Here is an 18,213-nt window from a genome sequence, read left to right on the forward strand (position 1 = left end):
ACTTTGATTGTCAACACCGTCAACGCTTCTTGTAAGAGACATGATGAACTAGCTCAACAACAACATGACAATATTGTAAGCCAATTGGAGTCTGGGGAAAAAATTTCAGGAAGAGGGAAAAACCAAGCAACCAACCTTGTACGACCCGGGGATACACGGCGGGGCACACATCATAAAACTTTGAGTCGATTTCTAACTATATGGAAATCTGTTTTGCAAGTGTTAGAGAACATCCATGATGATGCAGAAAATTTAACACAAAGAAGGACAACAGGTGGCTTGATTTCTCAGATGGAAAGCTTTGAATTTGTTTTCATGTTGCATCTTATGATCAAACTATTGGGCAAGACCAATGAGTTGTCACAATATTTGCAAAGGAAAGATCAGAACATTGTTCTTGTAGTGAGTTTGATTGGGGTCACATTGCAGAAACTTCAGGAAATAAGAGAAAATGGATGGGATCAGCTCTTGGAAGTGACAAATGACCGGGATTGGAGCAAGCCCCGTGCCTAAATTTTTCCTACGAAACCATCTAGCTTACAACCATCATCTTTCAAAACCGTACAAAAAACAACCATGTGTTGTCCAGCCGCACGCGAGTGTAAGTGCCCCCCTCCCCCCCCCCCCGGCTACTTTCTTATCAAAGGTCCATCTTCTGCTCTGGAACCCCAGGTCCAAAAGTCCGCACGCTAGAGGCACTACGCTCAGCCATATACTTGTCTTTCAAATTAGGGCAGAGGTGATGACGGAGGAAATGTAGAGCTTGGGCATTTTTGGATGCGAACTTAGGGTCAGTGGGTGCTAGCAGGGTCCCCTTACCGATCGCCCTCAGAAGGCTATTGCCCTCGAGGAAGAACTCGCAGTCCGAAGCCCATGTCAGGTAATTTAGCTCTCTGTGGGCCAACTCAGGAAACTCCTTGTTGACGATTCCGGCCATCTGCAATTTAAGCAAAAATCATGAGATTGCAGCAGGTAATCTTTTGCATAAATGCGATGTTGATAAATATATTCAATAAAAATGATGTTTCACAATTTAATACATTTTATTATATGATTTACGTAATGATTAAAAGTGCTAAACAATTAATCTACATCAGTAAAATCATACAATAAAATCCTTGTCGACCATAATTTTAGTTCGTTACCATCAATTGTGTTGAGTTTCATTCATATATATTGACCCCCTTTTTGAATTAGATTGAACGGGTGCGGGAAGATCTGCTACAAAAGGATCGTGCACGAGCAATTCAAGAGGAATTGGCGGGATTCTTACTTGAAAGGTCATATCTAAAACCGGAAAATATCATCGGAAATTGGTAGGGAATTTTGGTAATTAGATATTAGGGATCGCAATAGATATTATATTATATATATGCATGCACATGTAATATATGTAGTAGCATCAAATATATATACGAAACCTTGTTGTTCGACCAAGCAAAGAGAAAGAGGTCACTTCTCTATATTCATGACGATGTTGTGTAATGGTTCCTTCATCGTTATATGTAGTAGCGTTGAGTTAAATGAAAAATATATAATAAAAATAAAAATCCTAAATAAAAAATAATTGAATGGTAAACATAAAAAGAAAAGGAAAACACAAAATGAAACATGGCCCCTCCAAGACCCTAAACCCCTCCTTTCAAAAAAAAAACCTAAACCCCGGCGCCCTACCCCTAAGGGATTTGTTTTTTTACAACCCTCATTTCAATGTATTTTTTCCTGAAAAATTACACACATGTGTGTTATGCCCTCACTTATCTCTGTAATTTTTCAGAATTTTTTGAAATGTAAAAATATGAATTTTCATGAAAATTGAATTTTAAATTTAAAGGCCTTCATGGAGGCCGAGCTCCAAAAGCAATTTCTGGGAATAATTTGAAGATCCGAAATGCAGCACACGCTTAATCAGATTTCTATATTGGCTGAACCATAATTTGAAGATCCGAAATGCAGCACACGCTTAATCAGATTTCTATATTGGCTGAACCATAACTGACGAAGGTTAATATTCCTCTCATAATTAACTGTTTCTTCTCCTCTTTAAAGATCAAACAGACAAAAGGGATAAATTCCCATCTATAAAGATAGAGTGGAGCCCAAGAGGGCAGTTCAACAGCACACATTACAAACTTATATGGTCCCTTTATTTTCTTTACATAGCGGAGTAAACTCTGGAGGCGTTTGATTTAATCCCAGGAGCTCCTCATTTACCCTGATTTCTTATGCCTGATCTCGATGCCCTGGACGACGAGACCGCTCTTCCCGTTCAAAGCTTTTGTCTCCGACAGGCCAAAGGACACATCACCATCTTCATCCCCATCGCAGGTGAACTCACCCAGCTCCAGCTCCATCCAGCCATCAGCCCTTTGACGAGGGAGCACTACGTGCTCTCCACCACGGCGGTTTTGGCTCGTGCTTCTTTGCTGGTTAGGTTGGAGGCAGACGTTGCGGGTCAGGTTGGTGCCTCCAACGCTGATTGATGCCTCTTGGACAGGTGAGTCCAGCCCGTAGGAACTGTCGGTCAACTTGTACACGATGTGTGCGGCATAGGCTGAGCCTTTGGAGAGCATCTTGCTATCTATCTTGCCAGGGATATCCAACCAGCAAACTAATCTGAGTACAGCGCTCTCGGGGAACCTGGAGTCGGACATATATGGGGTTATGATTCGTAACGGAGGTGAAAACTGTTCAATAGCATGCGTTGAAGAGAACACATCTAGCGTTGTTGATGCAAAATTAGTCAAAGAAACTGAATTCAACTAGGCTCACCAAATTCCGTTTCAAAAAAACAAAAAATAACTTGGCTCACCAAAAGAATTTCAAGTATGTTCTTATCAAATTTTTTTGCATGAAAAGTATGTTCTTATCCTAACAGGGTGGTAGGTAGAATCTACCATCCTGCCTGGCCCCTACACTTGCAATTTGTCAACATTTGGAAGAGGGAGGAAGACTACAACCCAGCAGCACCATAAAATTTTAAAAAAATGAATCTGTAATTATCGTTTTTAAACGCTGTATAATCGAAGATGCTCACATACTCGCATAGACACTCTCAAGGTGAATATGTAATTAGCTGAGCACAACTGAGATGACAACAACGGAACTGGAAGAAAATAAAGAGCAGAGGAATGAAGAGAACCTAGAATCGGCGAGAGGGACCCAGTCCCAGTAGCGCGGCGTGTCACGCCACGCGATGGACAGCGCCCTCGCCGGCACCATGTAGCACTTTGCGCCGGTCTCCCTGTCCAGCCACATGCTCTGCACCGGCGGAAATCGTCAGCGATCAACGGAGAGACGAATTTTCTCACAGGTGCTGATTGCTGGGATCCACCGTACAAACCGAGACCGCGAAGAGGATTTCCGGCGTACTACGTTACGTACCATGAGACCGCCTGGGAGTAGGACGTGGCTGCCAGAGAGACGGAGGAACAGGTCTTTCATCCTGCGCGGCGGCGGCGGCGGCCCTCCCTCTCCGTCGGCGATCGGCGGCAGTTCGTCGGGCGGCGGCAGGAAGCAGGCCCAGACGGCGTCGGAGCCGGCCGCGGCGCGGAAGTCCGGGGAGACCGCCGCGGCGCGGCACGCATCACGCGGCGACGTTAGGGAGAGCGCCGCCGACAGCAGCTCCAACGGCAGGCGCGCGATCTCGCAGGCCTCCGTCGGCTCCTCCTGCATAATTCCTCGCCCCGCTCGGTCGACTCGATTTGGTGGAAATTGTCTGTCCCTTCGAGAGTCTTAGCAACGAAGCTTTAGAATGATTTGGTTTCTATTTCAATCGGGGGGCGAAGCAAGGCTCAGTTATTTTGAACGACGGGACCCAGTCGCCATGGAGTACGTGTCGAGCAAGGATTGCACTCCCGCGTTTACTACTAGCGTACAAATTACAGAGCACACAACGCACGTGGATCCATACTTACTGGTTTAAATGACTGAATCAATACTGCTGGTTGGTTGACCGCTACGGTGCGTGTGTAGCATGGCTGCATATGGGCCAGGGCACGCACGCGGCAGCCATGGAGCAGAAACGCGTGTGGAATGAGGTGTTATTTATTTTTACTTTTTGCGGGGTAATGAGGTGTTATTTTCTACTAGTACTAAACTAGATCGTTGATGATGCGTGTTGTTGCGTCCATCTATTTGACTTTTAATTAGTTGTTAATGTTATAAAATAATTTGTTTACATTTGTTTGAAATGGTTTGAAATATCATGTTTTTTGGGTGCTTGTTCTTGACCCCCCCCCCCCCCCCCCTAGAGAGTAATAATATGTAAATTATGAGAGGAATTTGGTCCGGTTGATCTTGAAATTCATCTTTTAATATCCTTAAGACTAATTGGCTTGTTGATTATTCCTTCGTGCTTGTGTTTTCCTTCATTTTGCAGAATAGTGGAATTGAAAAGAGAAATCCTGTCCGGTTGATCTTCAATAAAGTAGTGCATTGAGGTCCTTTGGTCTAATTGAGTTGTTGGTTCAAGTTGTTGCATGAATTGCATCAGATTTGAATCGGGTATTATTGTTGGATACGTGCTCTCTGATTGATCGTGTCCTCTTCTTGGCTCCTAGATAACTCTCCCGAAAAGGCTCATGTCAAGACATCTACAAATAAAATATTGACGAAAGATATTTGGAGTATTTGAGAAAATAAAAATAAATATAGGCGTTACAAATATTTCAGATTTTTTTGACACCATTTATTATCTACAGAAATCAATGCATTACGGCGTGTAATAAAATTCTAAAAGGGATTACACCCAGCCATATCACCAAGATGTGCCCATTGTGCTTGTGCCTCTGTCGTCCACCGCCAATCTGTTCTGGTTGATCTTCTATGATACCTCGCTCTACGAGAGACACAGACGCCAATGATAAACTATAGAGAAATAAAAAGGGACAATTTCATTTCTGCCCTTAACTCGATCCCACTACTCCAATTTTCCCCTAATTTTGAAGAGTGCTTAAATTTGCCCCTCTACAGTTAAGTGCGGTTATAGAAATGTCCTTTCATACATTTTCCATCCGGTCAAAGGCCTTTGACCGTTAAGTGCACGTATAGAAAAATATAACGGTCAGATGCCTTTGACTAGACCGAAAATGTACGGAAGGACATTTCTATAACCGCATTTAATGGAAGAGGGGCAAATGTGAGCACACTTTGGAATTAGGGGGGAATTTGAGTAGTGGGATCCAGTTAAGGGCAGAAATGGAATTGTCCCAAATTAAAAATATACAGAAATAAATTGTTTAATGCATGTTTCCATCGCATTTTGAAATAAAAGGTTCTCCAATCGGTTGTAAATATTAAACCACGGCATAAAGATACTAAGCACTAAGCAGGCACTCTCGCAGTGCTATTTTACTTTCTTACAATTGTGTGTGTCCATCTGCAGCTCACTTTGATATATAGCCATCTTTGGGTGTTGAACATAGGAGCAACAGATGGCCTTGACTAAGCAGTAACCTGAAACATGAATATGCAGGAAACACAAGAATTATAAATTAAAGTGGAAACACCATTGTGAGGATTAATTCAACCAAAGCAGTTGGGTCCAAAGCTATCTGTTTTGCATAACTACATGACAGATCACATAATTGCCGAATCTAAGTCACCATCGCACACTTCTTTACAACAAGAATCGTGTATGTATGTACCTCTGATCAATGATATCATACTAATCTCCACATAGAAGTAATACCAAACATGATTATTCAACTGCAAATTTGTAAAAAGCAACAATATTGTATATTTCAAACCATAAAGCCTAATCTCCTTATCTTGAACCATTTGTTAGTTGACAGAAATCATAATTGACATTTTCGCCGAGGGTTGTACGCAAATGTTTATGTTGTTGGTTGGTTTATTAACTTTCCTAGGCATGATCTCTCTTTTGTTGAGATGAGGTGTGAATCAACCAGTGTATGAATTGAAAGAAAATGATTATCTTATAGTTTTGACCACTTATAAGGGGTTTGCTAGAGATGCTCTAACACCCCCCTCCATAAAAGTTTACTTGGGCGACTAACGCCTCCAATTCGTGCCTAACAACCTGGCGTTTAAATTACACATGGAGGTGCCTTATTTTTTTAGAAACACTAGAGTCTTCTAGGTTTATAAATTAATAAAGCCTCCAACACCACTACAACAAAATATGCATTTAGAGACGTTTGATTTGTAAGCTAGAGATGCGTTATTTCACCTTTAATGGAATTTAGAGGCTCTTTTGTAAAGCGTCCTTAGAGCGTCTCCACACGGACCGTGTGAAGTGGCATAGAGACACTCATTTAGCGTGGCAACATGATATGAGCCATTTTATAGGGACGTTTAATCCATGCCTACGCATGTAGAGGTGTCTTGTTAGACTACACCACGTCTCTAGTAATATTGAGGCGTTTTGTAGGTACGTTATGGATGTCTCTAGAGGAACAAAATGGCATTTTTTAGTCCGGGGGCATTTTGAATTTGGTTGGAAAATGTAATTCCGGTTGTATTCATGCACACATATGGTCATACAAAGAGAATGCAAGAATTTACATCGTCCATTCCACATGCAAACACGTTATTCTCATAATCAGTATTCAAGAAAAATAAAAAAACAAAACAGCACATAGTTCAATGCAACAAATCGATACTTTTATTACTATCGGATAGAGTTAACGTATCACAACTGAACAAAAGATCCATAGAGAGGTAGTTGCAAATATATCAAGAAAAAAATCCTATTGGCTAAGTAGTTGGAGTCTATTCACAAGTTGTGGGCCGGAACTAATATATTTCTGCTTCCATCTTCCCGACATTCCTCCTCAGTCTCCTCAAGTATTCAGCAAAGTTGGTTGGAAAACAAATTGTTTCCATATATATGAGATCTTGTAGAAGTGCACAATGAAAAATGTAACTGATGAAATCAAAATAATGTAATATACCAAATTGTTTCGTGTCTGGGTTTAAGTTGTTATCATGGCTCTTTTACCTGTGAAGCATAACTTTGTTGAATAATATCAAAATTGAAGCAACTATTAGACATCTACTGTAACTTTTTTTGCTAATACTCATTAGGAATCCTGCCTTTGTATGCTCCCTTGTCTCATAGGGTAGTTAGATTTCTCTTTCAACAAGTAAAATTTATTGACAACATGTCAAATGAACATAGTGGTTCAAGTTATGGTGCTACGAAATTTTTACCTCCAAGTATGTGATCAGCCGCCCATGTTTTGACAAGCACAATACATCGTTCCATGTGGGAATATAAAATGGCCCAAATTAGGAGTTCTTTGCTGGCCAGCTAAGATGTTGAACCGAATTTTCATTGTCTCTGCAATTATATTTTTGCCATGTAATTTCGACAATAATTAACTCAAAATTTCCCTAAAATCTACCACACCTCTCCATCTGGCCTTGTATACTTCATGATTTAAAAAAGGTAATACAATTCATATGTGAGGTCAGTCTCTAAACATCATAATGCAGTCCAACATATTTACGGCCATGGCAGTAGGAGAAAATGAAACATGCGCAATACATCCAATGCTTGTGTTTATTCAGAATAATAATTAGGATCCATATACAAGTTCTAACAAGCAGCACATGAATGTATTGCAGTTTACTCATTACAAAAATATTCTATTGCAGTTAATAAATGAACTAGCAAGAAGCGGCACTCAAGAAATATATGGAAAACCATTTGGTCATCTCTGGTGCCTATAAAATCAGTGTTTTTGGATTGAGAACAGCTGAAGACAACCTTCACACGAAAAGAAACAAATTCAGAAGCAAGAGCAGTTTCATTAGTGACTTATATTGTGGAAATGTCGTTCAAATGGCTATGAGAAAATAAATACGCAACTCATTTGAAATAAAATACTTGACTAACTTTCTTTAAGACCAATACATGTGCGATTTCATTCAATTTTGGAAGACAACCAATAGAATTAAATATATCATCGCTTAATAGGTCAGAATTTTCTAATCTTGCAGAGTATGCACGCAACGAGGATAGTTAGAAGTTAGGACATTTCTTGGTAGATGGTATACATATTGGCAATGTGGTGCTCTTCCAAACAGACGCACGGATATATACCGTACATATAATATCTTGCATGAATATATCATGGTTACTGTGGCAAATATGTATATCCAAGAAAGATAAAAGTGCATAAATGCAGTTTAAGCCATGCTCTTATGATCATGCGACAGGAAAATTCTTGCCAAGTAACCGTGAAAATGTGAACTGGGCGACGGAAATCACAAGATATGTAGGCATCCACTATATGGCTGGGCGAAAGGCCAAAAGCTGAAAACATGCTGCAAAGAGCAGTGAAATAAATTGGCACTCATTCCTCAGCAATGAGAACCAAATTTGTCGACCATCTTAAGAGACAGAAAAGGACATGAAACTATCAACAGGAAGCATGTAATATGTATAGTAAGTTAAATGAACATTCCACCATTTATTTGTACCATCCACGTTTTTCTCCTAGCTAAACAAAGGAAGTACCAAACTGAAAAGGGATAAACAAGTAAGCACCTTTTATTTTGATGTCTTCACACACTCATTCTTATTCCTATAAGCATGGAACAATAAGGGATAATCCTCTTGCAATTTAACTAAAAATGGAAGGTGAATGTGCACAACAACATTATCATGGTTGACACAGCATGCCTGAGATGCCTCAAGAATGTACCTAGGCCATGTCAAGGTTAACTTACAAGACTAACCCGCATCATAATGTTTCAAGGTTGTATCAGATGGGCAGGTAAACAACAATTGGTGTAATCAGGCGTATGTGATAGAACCGATTGTGAAACTGCATCTAGTTTGGATTATTTTTTCAAACTGTACATAATTGACTTGGTCTGATCTTATTAAGGCCTAATTAAGATGCATAAACTTCCGAAAATGGTACAATTATGAAACATACTGAGCATCTACATAGCTAAAGTGAACAAAACTCATGAAAACAATGTGTGCAATTCTGAAACCGAATGTGGCATTTGTAGAACCGTATGCTTGTTCAGTGCAACTTACTGCTTGGTTCGGGGTGGGTGGATGGATGTTCAGTGCAACTGACTGGTTCCGGCTTTTGTTGAACCGGATGCCGGGGTTCCGGTCTGTCCTGGACACAAACCACCTTCTCCTGGTACCGGGGCACCTTGGGCACACAATGACAGCCGTGGTGGAGCTGTCCGGAGATAGCGAGCAGAGGACGAACTCTGTGGCATCCTGGCACAACCACGGCGGATTAGAACAAACGGGCAGCTTGTGTGCAGTTGAAATAGTCAAATAGCTAGTGGAACTCGTCAATGATGTCCTAGAACCGTAGGACGTGTACTCGATTGTGGTCGATCCGGGTGCATGGTGCGTCAGGAGCGCGTACCAGCCTTGTGTCAGATCGTGCTGTCAGATTGGTCCTTCCAATACGCATAATACGATGTGCTGATGCTAATCGTGAAGGGACGCACACCGTCCACGCCGTGCGTGCAGCTGCGTCCATCGAAGCACTTCTCGCCCCTGCTCCGACTATAACATAGAATAGCGAACATGTAAGGTTAATTAAGCACAGAACGAACGTAGGCATTTGTATGGTAGATGGGCGGACATTTTTTTTTACCTTTTGTATTAACAAATTCTCGAATTAACTTTGTTTGCAAATAAATTTTGAATCCGATTATTTTTAACCACGCCAACATCCCTCGCGTCCAGCTTGCACAGGAGACACCAATAACCATGACGCCTGGTCCCTAGCATGCACGACCTGCCCGCACATTGGTCGGTTGATGTGGCAAAAAACCAACATCATGCATCCTGGCGTCTGGTCCCTAGCCTGCACAATTAGCCAGCACCGCCAAACGTCATGCACCCTCGCATCTGGTCCCTGGATCGCATGATGAACCAAATGCCATGCACCTTTGCTTCTGATCCATGGATCATGTGGGCCAGGAACCACACGCAAGGTTGCATGGCGTTAAGACCTTTGCCACATCAGCCGGTCAACAACCGACGGATCAGGAACTAGACGCCAGGGTTTCTGGCGCCTTCTATCTAAGCTGAACGTCACGGAAGTTCGCATGATGAAAAAACGTGAAATTTGATTTTTCTGTTGCATATGAGGCCAACTTGTGATTTTGTTAGCACAAAAGGATAAATCAGAAAATTGATATAGATGGGCAGGAGTGTGAATGTAAGGTGCTCGGGCACCATGGTGTCAGTTCTATGATAAAATAAAATAAATCAAAATCCATATTTAGCTTTCAAAATTAAATAATTTCGTGAAAACTCGTATGTGTTCACTACAGATCCATGAAATTTTGTTATGAATAAAATTACAATATGTAAGCTGTACAAAAACAATTCGGGCCCAACAACAAAAAAAGACCCGGTTGAGATTACATATTTGTCTTTTTTTCTTGTACGTCGCGTGTGAAAGTAAACCATTATGAAATTTTACAGATACACAACTTACATGTATGGGTGAACGTTTTTTAATACAGTACAAACGCAATCACTTATATATACATGCATATACTCATTTCTACATAACATCTCTGAGAGACATAGCCATCATATAATTTTGAGATTTACGAAGTCATCATTGACGGCTCGTCGTCGAGGGGGGCGTCACCTCCCACTAAACACTAATCGCCAGAAATTTTAAAATAAATTTAAAAATAATGCAAATAACAGGACTTAAACACTGGTTAGTTGGGAACATCACTGTTCCTCTGATCATCCAATCACGTATTGGTTTGCACATGTGTGGGTTTACAGAAGATTAGCTTTTTTGTGTTGTAGAAAATGTTTTTTTTGGAAACAAGGCACCCACCATTTGTATACTTCCGGATGGCCAGGCCGTGTGTCAAATATCCTAAGGTTATGGTCTACCTTGGATGTAGAAATTTCTTGGTTTTATTTTGCTCGGAAATAGCTCGAGATCTTAATATGCCGAGTATAAACAATTCTATACAATTTACGCTTAAGGGGGTCACTTAAATTTTAGTTTTTTGGGAAACCTAAATTTTAGTACTCTCTTCATTTTTAAATATAAGTCTTTTAAAAGTTTTCATTACGAAACTAGAAACGGATGAATTTTTGTCAAAAAAGACCACTAGCCGAAAATTATTGTCAAAAAACACCACATACGGTACAAAATGCGAAAAAAGACCCCTATTTTCCGTGGCGGCAGGCGCGCCAGATGACGCGTGGCACCTGCCGCCACGGGCCGAGGCGGCTGGGCCCCGCCGCCACCCGGCAAGCCGGCCGGCCGGGCAGGTGGCACCTGCCGTGGCGGCAGGCTGCCATGCTCTTGTACATGCATGCATCAACAGCCGGCTGCCATGCCTCAAGCGCTGCATGCTGCCATGCACAGCTGCATGCTGCCATGCACAGCAGCCCGCCTGCCGCCTGGAGTGGTGGCGGCACGTGCCACCTGTCCGGCCGGCCGCCTCGCCGGGTGGCGGCGGGACCCAGCCGTCTCGGCCCGTGGCGGCAGGTGCCACGCGTCACCTGGCGCGCCTGCCGTCATGAAAAATGAGGGTCTTTTCTCGCATTTTATACCGTATGTGGTCTTTTTTGACAATAATATTCGGCTAGTGGTCTTTTTAGACAAAAATTCGAAACGGATGTGTATAGACATACATTAAAGTATAGATTCACTCGTTTTGCTTCGGATATAGTCTTCTAATAAAATTACTAAAAAGACTTATATTTAAAAATGAAGATGGGTAGGTAGCAGTAGCACCACCTGTGCTCCGCTCTTTTTTGTGTACCACTTCAACTGGAAAGTCCGTCCGTTCTCACCTGTCGCACGCTCACGACGATTGCTGCTCTTGTCATCGTCGGTGGCAAAGCTTCAATGAACAAAACGTCGATCCAGTAGCGCCAGATATTCTCCCCACTTCGTGATACAGAGAAGGAATTTTTATCAAAAAAACACTAGTCAAATGTTATTGTCAAAAAAGACCACATGCGGTATAAAATACGAGAAAAGACTACATTTTTCGTGGCGGCATGCTCATGCTCTCGTACGATGCATGCCTCGAGAGCTGGTTGGCCGTGCTCTCGTACATGCATGCTCTCGTACATGCATGATGCCATGCACAGCATCTCGCCGGCCGTCTCGAGTGCTGGCGGCAGGTGCCACCTGTCCGGCCGGCCGCCTCGCCGGATGGCGGCGGGGCCCAGCCGTCTCGGCCCGTGACGGCAGGTGCCACGCGTCACCTGACGCGCCTGCCGTCACGAAAAATGAAGGTATTTTCTCGCATTTCATACCGCATGTGGTCTTTTTTAACAATAACATTCGACTAGTGGTCTTTTTAAACAAATATTTAGAAAAAAACACAAAGTAATTCAAATCATGGTCGATGGACAGGGAAAGAAAGGGACTACACCCCGTTCCCCATGTGCAGGTGCTGGAATAAATGTACATGGGAGCCAAGCCAAGAAATGGCACTACAGACTACAGGGGCAACATGTGTGATGTTCTTCGATCAGAGACCACAGGCGTGATAACGGTCTGACGAATCAAAGACAAGGGTCCCAAAACCACACCATCTCACTAGTAGTAGTTAACATGCTACATACTACAATAGTACAGACTTTGACCAATAATAGTAATCAAGGTGACATCAAGCATGCTATTCTACTTCCCGATGGATTGGGAGCATATCCGTCAATCATCATGCCACAAGTCCTCACCAGTGCAATGAGAGCAAGTATAATAAAACTGTTTCTGGTTATAAGAAATAAAGTAATATATTTTTGCTTAGTTAGAGGAAGAGAAGAGGAGAGAAAAGGTAAGCAAACTCTTCGTTAAGAGTCAACTCCAACACGTGCTCCTATACACTTTGTAAGAATGAAAAGGTGAACCATACAATAAATAATTAGTACACTCTTTCAACCAACTACTCCGTCCGGTGAAAAGTGTACATATAGCTATTTTAAGACAAATTATAAAGTGAAGTAAAAAAATGCATTGGAAAGGTGCAAGCCACCATCTCTGTCCTCTTTAATTACCTAACCCACCCCTAATGAGCTAAGTGCATGTAGAAATTAAAAAGACTATATGTAGAATGTTATTGATCTTAATTACCGTGTGATGAGAGAGAAACATTTTTTATAATTTAAAGTGTATTGGAAAGATAAAAGTACATTCTTTTGTGAACAAATTTTAAAGCCAAACGTACAATCTTCACCAGACGAAGGGAGTATTATAATGTTAGCTATAAGATACTCCCTCCGTTCCTAAATATAAGTCTTTGTAGAGATTTCACTAGTGAACTACATACGGATGTATATAGACATACTTTAGAGTTTACATTCAATCATTTTGCTTCGTATGTAGACACCTGTTGAAATTGTTTAAAAGATTTATATTTAGAAATGGAGGGAGTAGACTATGTGTGACATTGCATTAGCTTACAGTCGGCAGCCGCATTTACTACTGTCCTTACTCTGATAGGCACAAAACTTCATAAAAAAACATGATAATTACTAACAACCTATGATTTTTTTACCAGCTCCAAACAATGCAGTGGTGCATATGATCCAACCAACCAAGTGGTCTCAGCGAGTTTAAGGGCGGACGTACACTCTTAAACTCACATGAATTTGCCCACTTTGAGGGGCGACAGATCTGGCACTACTAACCACCAAATGAATGAGCATGGTAGGAGTAGGTAGCAGTAAGTAGCACCGCCTGGTGTGTGCACGTGCAGCAGCTCCACCGGTATCTGACCGCCGCATCGCCCCCAAGCGACTCGGAGAAACCTAGCCGCCGGCTGTCGGCGCCCAACTACTCTCCCGCACCCCCTTGCTGTCGCCGGGAGATGCGGCCGGGCTAAGCATGCGGAGGGTTCCCCTACGCGGCGGTGCGAATCCTCGGTGATGGGAGGGCGCTCCTTCATCCGGCTCAGCACTCAGCAGTGGTGGCGTCCTGGTGGCCATGGCCGCATCCCGGGGGATTGGCTGCTCCGACGGTCGTCCCTTGCTGATGCTGCTGCAGATCCGTGAGCAATGTGGTCGGTGGCTCCCTGTGGGGGCCTTGCGGCTTCGGATCTGGCCGGCGTGGTTGGGGAGGGGTGGCGGCCATTTTTTTTGAGTAATACATTTTTAATTAAATTTGACAAATAATATGCAGTTTGAATTATTTACAAGAATAATACACCATCGGTCAAGGCATAGCCGACTGGCACCTCTCGGCCGTAGCGTAGCCAACAGATGCATGGCCCTTTCGCTCGCCTTTGTACATCCTCAGTGTTGAAAGATGCCGTGCCTATCGGCTAAGTCGCGGCCGATGGTGTATTATTCCTGAAAATAATTCAATCTGCATATTATTTATAAAATTTAATAAAAAATAGCCCCCTGTTCGTGGGTTGCGCACTAGTCTCATGCAGGTAGCTGGCTGGGCACCATCGCCTCTTGCGGCTGCCTTTCGATGAAGGATTGCCAGAATTGCGAGGCAGCGCTGTGAGATGGTGGTCCCTGTGTTGTGATCGGCACATTTGCTACGCAGGGGATGCGTAGGCAGTCGAGGTGCTTGGCAGTGTGGGAGTGGTGGTTGTGCTGCCCCGGATGAATACTTAACCGATGTTGTCGGACGCGACGACGATGTTCGTGGACGTTGTAATCCTCCTTGGAGGCGTCGTCGGGGAGATATGTGCTTCCTCAACTCTTGAATGAAAGCTCGTCGGCCGAAAGCAAAGATTCTGCTCTAGGGTCGGGCGGCATCGGCGTCTTTGGTGTCATTTTCCCTCTTTGGACAACGCCATGAAGATATTGATCCCTTTTTTGCTTCCTTCGGGATGGATGTACACGTCATCATGGCTGGCAGGTGCCCGGAGGGTGGTGTTTGTGTGGCGTTGACACTTGTGTGGCGACAGTGATAGTAGCAAGAAGAGTAGGATCGTAACTTTCCTTCGTCGTCTGCTATATGGATTATCCCTAAGCGTGAAGTTGGAGCTATAGAGTTGCAGGGCGACGTGGCGGCAATGATGTCGTGTGATGGGCAGGTCGAGCTATGTTGGTTCTATGCAAGTTACTTTCTCCTATGAGTCTTGTCATGGAAGTCGGAGCTGCCTGGTCTTCGATGCGTTTGGTCAACTGTTTGGCATTGGTCGACGGAGTTCTCGCATGTCGCTCGTTTGTTGGGGTATTGAAAGGTCGTTAGCCATGGAGTGAGAGTCGCTTCCTCGAGGAGAGGTGACGACGATGACATTGCTGGCAACCTTGACGATGTCCTCTCCTTGGCGGTGTGTGTGAGTCTTGTGGGTAGACTGGTCGACCGAGGTGTCCTTTCTTTTTGTGCACGTATTTGTAGCGGTTTTCATGTGGCTCCCTGTTAATTAACCGAACAACTTGTTACCCTTTTTCTTTATTAACGAAATAAGGCAAAGCTTTGGTGACTACTACGAATCATTCGACTGTTTTCCTAGCGAAATCAGTCGGGTCCCCAGCCATCCAATCAATTCATTCCAGCCCTTAGATACGCACGCAGACGTTTCTCTCTCGGAATCTCGTGTCACCTCCAACCAGCCTCCATCTGCAACACCGAAAGTCGCAGGCGAGCATCCATCGGAGCACAGGAGAGCTGCCATGACAATAGCTCCATAGCAACACCGGCAAGTTCCCCAATGGAGCTGCAATGGAGCCGACGATGACCACCCCAATGCAACACCAAATGCTTGCCCCCGACAGCCGCCGATGACGCCGCATCGAGCCTCCGGCAAAGCTCCATTGCAACTCCAGTAAAGCACCATTGCAGCTCCGGTGAAGCTCGAATGTAACCACGACAGAGCTCCAACGACCTCGGCGGCGCTCCATTACAGCCCCGGGAGCGGTCCATTGCAGCGCAGAAGATGAAGAAGGATGTTGTGATGCAGCACACGACGGCCATGGCAGAAGTTGCGACGTTGCGGGTGGCAACGATGGCGCAAGCAAGCTTTGCGGGAGCTGCAGTGCAGCGGCGTAAGGTGACGGCTGTTTTCAACAGCGGTGTCGGTGTGGCGTGTAGGAGAAGTCGTTGCAGCAACGCGAGCGGTGGCGGACGATAGCGCTGCCATGATTAGGATGTGTGAAGAAGAAAAAGGGGGAGAAGTACGAATGGCTCAACGCTTTTGCATGAAGAGCTAAGGGGAGGAAAGGATAAGGGAGGAACAGAGATTAAGCATGAAGAGCTAAGGGGAGGAAAGGACAAGGGAGGAACAGAGATAAGTAGCGCGTGGATCCAACCGGACGCGTGGCACAGGTTAGAGGCGACTTACGAAACCGATTAATTTTAAACGATTTCCAAAAGCTTTTGCCTTCGTTTTAAATTTTAAAAATAGATAAATAATCATCGGTACTTAAAAAATGATTTATTTCTGTAGACACGTCATCTAAGCGATGCATAAGGCCTCATTCGCCCTCGCCGTGGCCGGCGTTTGGAAAAGAAATTGGCAAACGTTAAAAAGAAAACACCGAGAAAAATTAGTGCTTCGCGCTACAGCGAACCCCGAAGTAATTCAAATCAGAGCCGAAGCCGAGATTGACAGTCTGGTTCGTTTGTACGTCCGAGACATGCGCCATTGTGCAGTTGCCGGGACGGCAAGTTCATTGAACAATGCTCACTATTTGTTCCAGTATTTACTCCAAGAATTGAACTTTATTATCATTAGTCTAATCCATCTAGTAGGTAAGAATAAGCGGAGAGTTAACGGAATCAAGAACAAATAGACCAACAAAACCAAGAAACCAGAAATGAATGGACAACGAACAATCCGTGGGAACTAACGAAGGCGTGAGTGAAGTCAATCGGTTGTTCAGCCGCGGGAGCACTCGGCGGGGAAGCCCTGCGGGAATCGCCAGCCATCGTCGCAGTAGTTGTAGCGCATGTAGTCGCGCCTGGCCCAGGCGACGGTGCCGCGCTCGGCGTCGTCGAGCTGGCGGTCCATCCAGCGGCCGGTGCCGGCGGGGCAGGAGAGCGGGCGGCCGTCGCCGTTGGGCACACACGCGTCGGCGGAGTAGCCGCGGTAGGAGACGACGAAGGGCGCGCCGGACCAGTCGACGGGGACCTTGCCCTTCTGCGTGGCCCAGTAGCTGCCGTCCCAGAGCGTGGCGTGCACGGACATGGGCTTGGCGCCCGGGTAGGGCAGGTCGGCGTAGCGCGTGAAGCTGCGGATGAAGAGGTCGTCCACCTTGAAGATGACGTTCTTGTGGTTCCAGATGATGGTGTAGGTGTGGTAGTCGGCGGCCGGGTCGAACCAGAGGTCGAACTGGTGCTCCTTCTTGCCGTCGCCGTTGGCCCACACGTTGGTGTTGAGCACCACCGGCTGCCCCGTGGAGTTGCCCATGAACTCCATGTCGATCTCGTCGTGCCCGGGGCCGTCGCCCGACGACAGCTGCGGCAGCAAGTAACACCGGGGTCAGTCAATCTGGTGAACCATGTACTTATAATGCTCGGATCTGAATTGAATCTAATCTTATCTAACGCGTACGTAGAAGGAGGTGACGGTGCCGGCGGAGTTGCCGGGGACGAGCTTCATCTGGATGCTGAACTCGCCGTAGAGGTACTTGCGCCGGGAGCCGAAGGCGCCGCCGCCGGACTGTTGTGTGAGGATGAGCGACGCCACCTGCTGCCCCTGCGCGTTGTAGTCCGCGCGCACGTTGCCGTCCGTGGTGAACTCCTCGTACAGCCACGAGTCCGCCGTTGCCAGGAGCGCCACCACCACGGCGACCGACAAGGACACAGCCCGCGGCGCCATCGCCATGACACCTTGCTCTGCTCTGCTCTGCTCTGCTCGGCTCTGCTTCTTGGGAAGGAGGAGGAAATGTGGAGGCAAGTGGAGTGGAAGTGGAACCGGGCGGGATACTGCCGTTGGCTCTGCTCCAGTGTGGTTGGTTTGGTAAGCGCTAGCGCCGGCCATCTAATACACTGCGCTGTCACGGGCGGAGGTGGTGGGATGACGCGTCTCGGATGGTTGTCGTTGTCTGACTTCCACGCTCCGCGGCGGCCGCACATGGACATGGACAGGAGTCGGTGCTCTGCTCTGCTGTCCCTCCCGTCCGCTGAGGCTGGTTTGGTTTGGTGCGGCGGCCAAGAACGCACAAGAGGACGATTTTGCGCGCGGTGTCGGTGATCTGCCGGCGCGAAGCTTCCGATAGTTGCATTCCTGCTACGAGAAAACTCCTTGTTTGCCACCGGAATAGCACATGGTGATCGCCTATGAATTTGGAAAGAAAAAAAATTG

The 18,213-nt window shown here is 45.1% G+C and overlaps 2 protein-coding genes across 2 annotated transcripts; both read right to left on the reverse strand.

Annotated features, from left to right (window-relative positions):
- Positions 1-1,996: 1,996 nt before the first annotated feature.
- Positions 1,997-3,769, reverse strand: LOC123409295 (F-box protein PP2-B11-like). Its single transcript, XM_045102234.1, has 3 exons — positions 3,385-3,769; positions 3,143-3,261; positions 1,997-2,640 (listed from the first exon to the last, which is right to left on the reverse strand). The coding sequence occupies exons 1-3, from the start codon at positions 3,673-3,675 to the stop codon at positions 2,211-2,213; spliced, it is 840 nt and encodes a 279-aa protein (XP_044958169.1). The 5' UTR covers positions 3,676-3,769; the 3' UTR covers positions 1,997-2,210.
- Positions 3,770-16,608: 12,839 nt separating this feature from the next.
- LOC123408653 (xyloglucan endotransglycosylase/hydrolase protein 8-like) lies at positions 16,609-17,904 on the reverse strand. Its single transcript, XM_045101712.1, has 2 exons — positions 17,461-17,904; positions 16,609-17,364 (listed from the first exon to the last, which is right to left on the reverse strand). Exons 1-2 carry the CDS (start codon positions 17,887-17,889, stop codon positions 16,786-16,788), a joined length of 1,008 nt encoding a protein of 335 aa, XP_044957647.1. The 5' UTR covers positions 17,890-17,904; the 3' UTR covers positions 16,609-16,785.
- Between the last annotated feature and the right edge of the window lie 309 nt (positions 17,905-18,213).

This window comes from Hordeum vulgare, chromosome 7H, assembly GCF_904849725.1.
Source record: "Hordeum vulgare subsp. vulgare chromosome 7H, MorexV3_pseudomolecules_assembly, whole genome shotgun sequence".
NCBI lineage: Eukaryota > Viridiplantae > Streptophyta > Magnoliopsida > Poales > Poaceae > Hordeum > Hordeum vulgare.